At 43.7% G+C, this 11,824-nt stretch overlaps 1 protein-coding gene across 6 annotated transcripts in view; it reads right to left on the bottom strand.

The window, feature by feature from the left end:
- Wdr59 (WD repeat domain 59) overlaps positions 1-11,824 on the bottom strand; it is a 241,877-nt gene that overhangs the window by 172,706 nt on the left and 57,347 nt on the right. For 3 of the 6 annotated variants that reach the window (XM_045767261.2, XM_045767260.2, XM_045767262.2), the window contains exon 12: positions 7-765. The exons of the other annotated variants lie outside the window; for them this stretch is intronic. In XM_045767261.2, the coding sequence (XP_045623217.1) occupies positions 7-765 (759 nt within the window). The remainder of the gene's footprint in view (positions 1-6; positions 766-11,824) is intronic. 6 annotated transcript variants of the gene reach the window in all.

Here is an 11,824-nt window from a genome sequence, read left to right as displayed (position 1 = left end):
CTTTACCTCAAGTACTGATGGAGCTTCAGGTGACAAACTTATGATAGATACTCCAGAAGAGTTTGATGAATCATGTTCTCTTGTTTCTCTCAACAAAGAAGCTTCAAGATCACCCGGCATTAAGACGAGGGATTCGCTATCCTGGGTTGCTGGCTGTATTGGAAACTGGTTACCTCCTTCACTATTCACAGAAATTCTCACAGGAGATTCTTCCTTGTTGGCATAATCTCTCTGCTCCTCCTCGTGACTTTTAAGCTCAGGGTAATTGGTCAAAGATTTGACTTTTATGATACACATACTACTAGTATCAAAGTTAACTTTTGAAATTAAATCATGATTTGAAGTTTCCAATCCTGTAAAATAACTTGTTGGTAAAGGTTTAATTTCATTGCTAGTTTTCTTTAATGCTAATTGGCGTGTCACGTCACAGGTGATGCCTCGTTGAAAATCTCCGAGTTCGTTGTTTAGGCTTGCCACAGGTTTTACATGGCAACTTATGATATCCTCATTATATACATCAAAAACACTTTTTTTATTGTCCATAAGGTTGATATGACACATGTCTAAATTACTGATTTTTAAATCCTGCTCCAAGTTCTCTACTGCAGTAACCAAACCACTACCATCCCCATCATGTGATCTGGTCTCTTCACAAGCAATATTTTCCAAACGAGTCTCCAGAATGCCTTCTTCACCTGCAGGCTTGGTGACTTGTTGACCTTGAGTTCTATCCCCTGCATCAGCCAGTATCTTGGCTCCTCCACCCTGTGAAATTACAGTAGACTCTGGTTATTCTGATCTAGTAATAAAGTTACATTGCTTACACTACACAGAATTTGAAATTCGTTGAACACCTTCAAACATCAGGAAAATAGTGTAATTTATATTTAGCACTTTTCATTTAAATTTATTTAAAAAAATACGGTAGCCATTGAGTTCTGACTACTTTCTCACACTGTAGAGAAATGCCAATATTCATGGACCTTATAGTTCTCATATAACTTAGCAACTTCTTCAAAATGAGCCCAAAAAGAATTGTTCATTATGTAGCTCACCTTGGACAAAACACCAATACATCAGGCCAAACTGGCACAGGGGAAAAAAAAACTAATACAATACTGATCATAATGAACCAGAGTCACCTGTATGTAACAATCACAATAATAGATCTGATCCTGAAAAAAACTATGCTGCATAATATCAAGTGTTTCACTGATATTTCAAATTAGATCATTTTTTTCATCTTTTTCCAAATTTGTTTCCATCATGACAAGTCCATAGGATTTAATGTTGTATGAAATACGCAGCTGCTAAATCGTGATCCAGGTTAAAACTATGAAATATTTGTAACAACGATGATGTTGTGGGAGAGCTGAGGGCTGGAGGAGCTTCATTGTTTTTTTTTAAATTTGGGTGGAATAAACACCCAATATCATAGTGAAAAAGTGAATAAACATGAATATCTGCCAAATAAACAGAAACTAAAAAAGTTAAAGAAACAAAGCAGAAATTGTGTTTTGAAAGAAATAGTGTGGGAGCACACAATGACCATAACAAAGATGGCTGCTGGCAAGAGGAAAGACAAAACTGATTAATTTTTATTTTGTATGGATTCGATGATGTTATGGGTTTGAGATTAATTTTTATGGGTTTGATGTGGAAAATATTATAAATCATTGATGAGGAAAAGAGTAATCACTGTAAAGTATAATGTGGATAGACTTGTGAATTTGAGCAGCGGTAATGAAAACTTGAGAACATTACAGCTCTGGAAGGGCAAATAAAGACATTGTTCAAGGATAAGGAACACTGGGAAAATTAAGGAAAATTGTTGGAGGAGAAAAATAAAATATTAAATATAGATCTTGAAGAAGTTAAATCAAATCTAAATGGTAGTGAATATGTAAGTAAGAAAAGGTAATTCAATACAAAGAGAGAGTTTTCATCAGGAAGGATGGAGCTGGTTACATAGGATAGAGAAAAGTACAAGAAGGATATGCAGCTAACCTATCCACAAACAGCCAGATAAAAAGAAATATTAGGAGCCGTTATGGAGGTGACTGAACAAAAAGTCAACACAAAGTGTACTATAGATAAACCAAGACAATCCAACAAAGCATGAACTGACAATACTATGCATGGAGTGTATGCAAATATAGGCTATCAGGAAAAACTGATGGAACATGCAAATATAAAAACCTAACAAACTGCACAAATATCCTACATACAGGAGACCGACACAAACTCTCACAAAGCTCTGACTAAAGTTATATATTATGACAGTGAGATATGGATACCAGAATTTAATCTTTTCAGATGTGACAGAAAACACAGGCTACAGGGTGGGGTCAGGCTGCACATCAGACACACTCATCTGCGTGGAGGAACTCAACACCACAAACAATATGGTTGAAGTGCTGATTATCAAAATAGAAATTCTAAATGTGGTGATTGTTCTAGAATTTAAATCACCAGATGCAAATCCTCAGCAGTTGAACAATCAACTTATAACAATAGAATACCACCTAGAAAACTTCACAAACCCTGCCACAAACATCATCTTGCTTGGTGACTTCAACTTACAGCACCTAATATGGAAAATGTGGCAAATACAGTTATACCAGAGAGAATCCCTGGAAGCAGTCTAAATAAACAGTCACACACACTAAAGACCGAAAGAGTAAAGAGTGTTGGGAAGACGGGACACCACGAGCGTAGCTCTCATCCTGTAACTACACTTAGGTAATTACACTTATGTAATTACACATGACCTCTTGCAGATGTGTGACAGATTTGACTTAAACCAGCAGACAATTGAATCAACTAGAAAAGAAAACATCCTACATCTTATTTTTAGAAGCAATGATGAACTGATTAGACACATATTTGTATGATTACAAATACTTGTTACTTAGATCAAACCTAACTGAAGTTCAAATAGGCATGGGCAATAGACATGTGCAGCCAGTCTCAAATTCAAAAATATGAAAATTCAGCAAATTAACTTAATAACAAAGGAATCAACTGGGAACAAATAAATCATAATCTCACAGAAATAAGCTGGAAAAGACAGCTGGATAATGCAAACTTAAACCAGTGCCTTGAAAAAATAAACACAGAAATATATGCAGGTCACATACCACTAAGAGAAAAAGATGCAAACTGGAATGAGAATGGTATTCCCTCTATAGGGAAGAAAACAAACAGCACAACACCTCAAACACTCCAGTCTATCTCAAGAACAACAAAGAAGGTTATGTAGAGAAATAGAAACAATCAAGCAGAAGTTGCTAGAATCATATAGAATCCAAGGGAGAGGCAGACCCCCCCAAGAGTCCATAAGAGAGAGAAATCCAAAAATACTTTTTCTCCTATGCTTTTTGTTCTCTAGAACAAAAACTACATCTTGTAAGTGAGCCCTGGCACAGGTGATGGAACGTTCACAGATGGCAACAAAGAAATGAGTGAAATACTAAGACTTCAATCTCCTGAACACATTGAAGATCAATGATCCAACCAAATTCTCTGTGGGAAGCCCCATCGGCTCCCTGAAGCTATCCTACTGATATAGTGCTATCCTATTTGGGGTCATCACTCACAGAGTTCTTGTTACCTACCAGGAACCATGAGCCAGAACCTGGCCCCGGTAATATAATGTATACAGTACATTATATTACTATATATTAATTATACCTATCTGTGATTTAATCTCTTATGAAAACTGAGCTCTTGTTCTGAATATTAGCTGGCAGTAATCGCACTGTGTTGTCTGAAGCGCTGCATTTCTTATCGACCGAGACCAAGACCAGGTTGTCCTAGTTCTTCTTTCACAAGGCTTGGTAGTAGTAAGTCTTTTTGAAGATTTGCTTATCACAAGCAGTTTCAAGTTTCTTTCATTTTCTTCATCAGGAAGTTCACTTATAATCTCAAATATTTTGGAGTGCTTTCTGTTTTTTTAAATTAATTTTTCTGTTCATAGGCCATTAAAAAGCTGAGGTGCAATAGGCACATTGAGAGAACTCGATCATCATAAAGGGCCGAACACTTTCCCTACACATATGGGGCATAGCTCTGACCTCTCACAGTGTTTAAAAGAACTTGACTAACATATTCAAAGGATACCTAATCAACCAGGCTGTGACTCATATGTGGGCTGCAAGCAGCCACATCAAACAGTCTGGCTGACCAGACCACCAACCAGGCAGCCTGGTCAGAGACCGGACCATGGGGACGTTGATCCTTGGAATTATTAAGAGGTAATCAACAATTAATCTTTCATATCACAGATGCTACTTACGCCTATACCAACACTCACAACAGAATGATAATTTTCACAAAGGTCAATCACTCACAGCTTATTTTTAATGGAAAGCATAACTTGCTTCCATTCAGTTCCCACATGTCGATTGCTGCTGCTGCTATCAGACATGAAGTTAGCAAAAAATTATCCAAGTTTATAATAAAGCAAAAAAGTCTGAAAAGAAAATTGTTCAGTAATGGAGAGGCACTGTGGAGAATCATTTCCCTCACACCCGCTACCTGGCGAGCGGATGGCTGGCAAGCTGGTTGATAGCAGTGGGTTGGTTGGTGGTAGAGTGGGCAATAGGTGGCATAGTGCAGGTGGGCTACTGTGGGTGAGCAGATGGTAGAGTGGGCAGTAGCAGGCAGAGAGTGGGTGGGCAGCTGTAGGTGGCCAGTTAGTATAGTGGGCAGGTGGCCAGTTAGTATAGTGGGCAGGTGGCCAGCAGTGGGCAGGCAAACATCAGAGATACAGGACTAACACAGACTGGCTTGTTGGCCTATAGGTTACATCTAGTCCCTCTCCCAGACACCCAGCCCCACACCAGACCCTCCCAGCTACATCCTTCACCCCATCCCTCCACTGGACCCTCCCAGCTATATCCATCCCACCTATCCCCCACCCTTCCAGCCGTGTCTAGACATCTGGACGTGATTAATACAGTATGGTTACGAGTCTCGGCTCTCTTCTTACCAGTTGGCCCAGGAGCCCCAGGAGGTACTGCCTAAGTACCCAACATCAGACTCATATTGTTCACTAACTGTGGCTGCCTGTGACTGGTTGTGAATAACTGTGAATGCCTGACTGGCTTTCAGTGGTTGCTATCATAACTATGAATGAGAAAATCTACTGTAACTCTGAGGTGACTCGGACCTGCAACCGAGAGAATCTCAGCGGGTAGGATTCTCTCAGTCACTACAGAAATATGTTACTAAAATAAAGAAATATGTTACCTACAGTATTAGGTAATAAATTTCTTTTTTTTTAATCCATGATCATTTATTAACCATAAAGGGGCTCAGCATAAGAGGCTGGAACTGAAAAAATATTTGAATTATGTGAAAATTACATTTCAATGTTAAACAATTCTCCAACTTATTGGCTTCAGCGTCGTGAAAGTTTCATCCCAATATTTTCAGAAACGGAGTTTAGATGAAGTTTTTAAAAACAAGAACATTTTGTTGATAAGGAGAACAGCTCCTATTAGCTGGAACTGATGAATAATGCAGTAATAAAGAGATGGAAGCACCTGACCAAAGAAGAAGAATAGTAGTAAGAAGTGTCCACACAGTGGATATGCAGCTGGTGCCTTTATAGCATTGCTGAGTAATACATAATACAGTAACACAAATAATAATGAGTATGTATGTTATTATGCTCTATTTTGTTATACGTATATCATATAAATACATTGCCCAATGTTAATATATGATACTTTCATCACTGTTCCAACAATATTTTTTTGTGGAAAATAATTTTTTTTTTTAGTTTTTCTCCATTGTTTATTACCTGATTTTGTTGTAACCTTTACATCCTGGAGAGTGCATACCTGTCCTTAACTATATGAAGATAGAATAAAATTGGTCAACAAATAAATTACATAACTGGCATAACTTGGGACTCTGAATTTTTGTTGGCAGATTTCTTCACAGATTTCAAACCCTATTTTCTTTGTCTCTTTAGGTTGTTTTGATGATTGAAAACCAGATTAGGGCTTTATCACTCATATATAGTCTACATATATATCCACTAAATCATTATAATTATCCCTATTTTTTTTTTGGGGGGGGGGGGGAGTATTTTCCCCTGACTTCATTTCAACACATAATGACCTACAATTTTCACATATTCCAGTACGAATACAAAACCATGTTTATTAAAACATACAAGCAAATTAATTAATTAGAACTACCTTATTCATTGTCAATAACTTCAATTTCAATTATCTCTAAAACTAGTTTCAACTTAGAGCAGCATGAACAAAACCAGCATTGAATATAATGAAACGCCATTTTCTGGGGGGAGCCCCTACGGCTCCGCGGAGCTATCTATGGCTAATATGGATACCCTAACTATTTTGCATCAGTCAATGTGAGTGGAGTTCTAGCCTACCAGGGACCAAGAGCCAGAACCTGGCCCCCCCTCACAGAGGCACGGGGAGCAATAGCCCATAGAGTGCACATGTGGTTTGGAGCATTCTACAGTATATCTGCCATCGACCGGGACAGGCAACCAGAAAGGTAAGTGCCACAAAACAAACACCTATTCTGGTTAACAACGAAAATCATCAAACGAGTGGATAGAACTCTCGAAAAGAAAAAACGAGCAAACAAGCATGACGTCACACAAGCCACACCGCATGTCTGCGCAGCTTCCCCCTCCCCAGTAGGGGGAAGGAGGAGCCCCAGACCCTCGCATCAGCGATCCCCGCCCCAGTTCTGAGGCTGGATATCAAAAACCGCGAAAAACCGCCTACCGGAGGGAGGGAGGGTTGCCGGTGAGCCTCTGGGACTCACCCAGAAAATGGCGTTTCATTACATTCAACGCTGGTTTTCTGGAGGGAACCCTTATGGCTCCCCAGAGCTACTTCGCCAAAGACTACAAAAGAAAAAGGGGACTAACCCGGGAGGTGGTCGGTACTCCACTCCTCAACTCGAAGTCGAGGAACGGCCTCAGGAACAGCCCCAAGCGTCTCCACATCCTCCCCAAACCAATCCGAAGACAACTCAAGGAGGGAAAAGAAATGCAGGACCGAAGCCAAAAAGCCATGAGCGCGCAAGTCCTCAGCCACAAGCCGACAGGGAAGGAACCTGCACATGGAGCTGTACCGCACCAACATCCCGCAAAAGGGCAGGAGCGAAGAGACACTCATTAAGATACTCCAAATCGCATCCCAGGTAAACCTGGACCACCGTCACCGCCTCGCGCCACTCAAACGTGCGAGGCCGACAGAACAAGTCCCAAGCAGGCAACGAAAACAAGGGGCAGTGCGCAAGCCAGGACGACCCTGGAACCTCATAACGCACCCAGTAAGGATATGCGATCCAAACCTGAACGAAGAAGGATCCATTATGGAGGCGTACTCCGGGTCACATAGGAGGTAAGCCGCGATAGCCGACCGCACCTCAGGCGGAGAGGTACGGGAAGCCGAAAACCTCCGGAAAGATGGAACCGAAGAATCCACAGGGACACGGAACCGAACCCAGGGAAGAGCAGAACCCAAGTCCAAATCGTACGCAGAGGGGGGAAAAAGAAAACCCCACTCCCTGCAACAGTAAGCCCGCTCAGAAGGACGGAAAATCCAGGTGGGGTCCAATGAAGCCCAAGGTCCCCCAAGTCAGCTCCTCCCCAACCCCGGGAACCTCCACACCAGGCCCCGGGGCCGAATCGTCCTCCAAAGCCCCAGCCTCACAAGAAAAAACCAGGGCAGCCAAAAGAGCCGGAAAGGAAGGGGCACACTGGACAGACCCCGGAGCATCATCAGGAGGGACAGACTCGAATGCCTCCACAGCCACCCCGGACAGGGCAACCCCTGAAACTGCCCGAGTCTCAGAAACCTCTAAACCCACCCTGCCACTGCCCCGACCCCAAAGCCCTCAGACGCTTAGGGACCGGAAGCAGGGGGAAAGGGGACCGAATGAACCACCGAAAGGGAAGAACAAGGGGGCGTGGACGGAACCAAGGCCGAAGCGACCAACACCCCCTAGTTCGAGTTCCTATAGACAGAGCGGGGCAGCCTTGGGGCGTCCAGGGAAGTGACTACCCGAGTGCATTACAACAACCTAAACCTACCCTGCAACGCGCGAGCTGCCTGCACCCGAAGCAAATCATCATCAGACTGGGTGAATTGATTCACAAACAGGCAACACAGCTCACAGGACTCAGGTCGAATGTGTCACCGACCCAACAGGCAGCATGACGGAGGCAGAAACAATGAGTGTCACCCTGAGACAAGGGGACAGAGCAACCCTCAAATTCGCACAAAGCAAGAGTGGACGCAAGGGTCTCCTACATCAGACCCGAGAGCCCCCGTGGGGGTTTTCAAGGGCCCCTAAACTGGGTCTGCTAAGGGTTATCCCAGGCAGGGCACTGCTAACCGGCACCCCAAACTACCAAGCAAGCTGCTAAAAGCTGAACCCACGGGACATGTCCACTCATGAGGGCAAAGCAGGAGGTGCCACTACACAAAACTACCCTAATATAAGGAGGGTGGGAGAACACAAGGCAAAACCCCCCACCAGGCAAAAACAAAAAGAAAAGAAAAACCAAGCAAGTGGACAAAGTACCCATAGGGAACAAAACCGGCCACTGTTATAGGTGAAAACTAGCTACTCAGTACCCTGTGCCCCAAAAGTACGATAACTACCACTTACCCCAAGGCAAACAAGGAAGGAAAACCCCCCAAACACTCGGGGCGGCCCAACACCAAGCAGCGAAAGGCCAACAAAGATAGACCCAAGGCGACTTGTGGAAGAGAACCCCAAGCCCCAAGGGCAGTAGTTACAGGGCACTCAGGGAAGGAGACCCTAAGCACATGCAGCCCAAGTACCTGAGAATAATACTCCCAGCTCACACGACTACCGTAAGAGCCGCACTGAAAAAGAGGAAACAACACTGAGAGAAGGCTGGAGCTGGAGCCACACGACTATACACGATCCCATCACCCGAGGAACTGGGGCAGGATTGCCGGCGCGAGGATCTGGGGCTCCCCCTTTCCCCTCCCGGGAAGGGGGCGAGCTGCTCAGACATGCGGGGCGGCTCGTGCTTGTTTGCTCGTTTTTTTTTTTTTGGGGGGGGGGGGGGGGGGAAGAGTTCTGTCCACTCGTTTGACGATTTTTGTTGTTAACCAGAATAGAGGTTTGTTTTGTGGCGCTTACCGTTCTGGGTGCCTGTCCCGGTCGATGACAGATATAGAATGCTCCAAATCACATGTGCTCCAAACCATTGGGCCATTGCTCCCCGTGCCTCTGTGAGGGGGGCCAGGTTCTGGCTCGTGGTCCCTGGTAGGCTAGAACTCCACTCACATCGACTGATGCCAAATAGTTAGGGTATCCATATCAGCCATGGATAGCTCCGGGGAGCCGTAGGGGCTCCCCCCCCCCAGAAAAAGCAGTTCTCCACAGCTGGTTTTCTGTGAAGAGCCCCTTCGGCTCCCCAGAGCTACCTAACCAAAGATAAAGGAAAAAGAGGGATTTACTCGAGAGGCAGCCGCCACTTGATCCTCAACTCAAAGTCGAGACAACTGGCTGCAACCTGCAACTCAAGGCTACACACACCCGAGAAGGTTCGGGAACATGAATGAGGTACCGCGCAGCCAAAGCCACAATTTTACGAACGTCGTGGGGCCCACCAGAACGGTCCAGCCACAGGCTGGCTGGCTGGACCAAATAATTCTGCGGTTTGACCTGGGAGTCCTGCACCTTGGAACAGGAAAGAAGGGAAACCGTGTCAACTCAAAGCGCGTCCCCTGCCATGGAGGCCGTGGCTTGCAAGTAACGGCGAAGAGCTACAACCGGACACATAACATGATGCACCCCTTGCCGTACCAACCAAGCATCAACAACCCAAGGTACCCTCCAGAAAGCAGCAGTCTCATTCTTCGCCAGAAAAGGAGATGGCTGTAAACGAACAAACCGACCACCATGACCGAAAGAGCAGAAACCCGTGGAAGACGACCCGAAACACCCACGAATCGTGGGACCAGGCATGAGCAAACAGTGCGAGCCTCCTCCCCCCTCACACCACCCAAATAACAGGGCGGTGTGTGGCCAACACCAATTACGAGAAGCCGACTGACAAGTAGAGCAACCACTGTGCCAACCCGACGCCACTGGTTCCAAAGGAAGCGCCAGTTCTGAAACTGCCTCAACTAGAGAAGCCCTAAACCTTGGCACGACCCTTCCAGGAAGGATTATTGCACCATGGCTTCCCTGGCCCCTTCCCTCCCCCCCTTCTCTTGCATCCTGAAGGGGCCAGGTTCTGGCTTGTGGTCCCCAGTAGGCAAAAACTCCAATCAACTGATGCCACAGTCTAATACATACGTATCAGCCTGGTAAGCTCTGGGGAGCCTCTGGATGCCCCAGAAAAAAAAAGACAACATTCCAGAGCAAGGGGTACATCAAACTATGCCAAACAGAAAATGGAAGGAACAGCAACAAAAATAGCACCAGTAGAAACTCAAAAACAATTCCAAAACTGCAATCCAAAATGGGCTGACTCTGGGGCAACAACTTGAGCACCAAGCCACAAACATAAAAACCGACAAACCTAAAGCAGCCTCCACCTGTGGAGCCTCATCATTACAAAATAAACGAGATAAATCCAAAAGATGGGGCTTTAAATAAATAAGAGGACCACTGAACCCAAACATTGCAGATCATGACTTAGAGGGTAATATTCACCCAACATGTCGGTATTACCGTGCAGTTGTCTTTTGCTTTGCCTCTTTTCTGGATGTTTCCTTGGTAAGGGTGACCATATTGGTTCCCTGCTCCCTATGCCTCTGAGGGGTCCACATTCTGGCTCCAGTCTCCGGTGAGCTATTACAGACTCCAAGGGTTATGACTCATGTATGGAGCTACAGTATTTTGGGGGGGGGGGAAAGAGTTCTGTCCACTCGTTTGACGATTTTTGTTGTTAACCAGAATAGAGGTTTGTTTTGTGTGGGGGGGGGGGGGGGAAGATATAGATAGGGAGGTATGGCTAGATATAGGGGGGGTATGGCTAGATATAACATGCCATCAAGGCACCTCTAAAAATTTAAGTCTACTGATAAGAACTCAACTGACTGGCCAGTCAGTTTACCAAAGAAATGACAAATTTGTATGAAATATTGTTTTGTTAGGACAGACATTTGATGCAGCATTACCATTTATCCCTTCAATACCTTTCCCTTCCCTTCTCACAAAATAAAGTCAATTTCTTGTGGACAAGCCATTTGGCCCTAATATGAGTACTTAGCTATTTTATAAATCAACTATTATTCTTTTGTAATTAACAGTTAACAATTAACAAATAACAGGCAATAAGAATAACATGTAAAGTAGGACGGTGGATATTAAATTTTCTGTCAAAGAGAACGAAAAGAGTAACAATTAATGCGATAAAATCAAGTCCATGCACAGTGAAAGGTTTTCCTCAGGACACAGTCCTTGCACCACTGCTTTTCCTTATTCTTATATCAGATATAGACAAAACTACAAGTCAAATCAATGTGTCATCTTTTGCAGATGACACAAAAAATCAGTAGGAACAATACTTATGTTGAAGACATTGAAAAAATCCAAGCAGATATTAATAAAGTTTTCAACTGGCATCAGAAAATATCATGATGCTTAAAAGTGATAAATTCCAGGTCTAAATTACCATACAAATTAAGTACAGTACAGTAAAAATGAGGACCTTAAACAATATACAGGGTACAAAACAATCAAATCTGCCCATAGCAGGAAAGCAAATATGTTAAGGATCTGGGCATGATGATGTCTGACGACATAACGTTTATGGAGTATAACCAAGCAAATA

Source organism: Procambarus clarkii, chromosome 89 (assembly GCF_040958095.1).
Source record: "Procambarus clarkii isolate CNS0578487 chromosome 89, FALCON_Pclarkii_2.0, whole genome shotgun sequence".
Lineage (NCBI taxonomy): Eukaryota > Metazoa > Arthropoda > Malacostraca > Decapoda > Cambaridae > Procambarus > Procambarus clarkii.
This window is presented reverse-complemented; position numbering and strand designations above follow the sequence as displayed.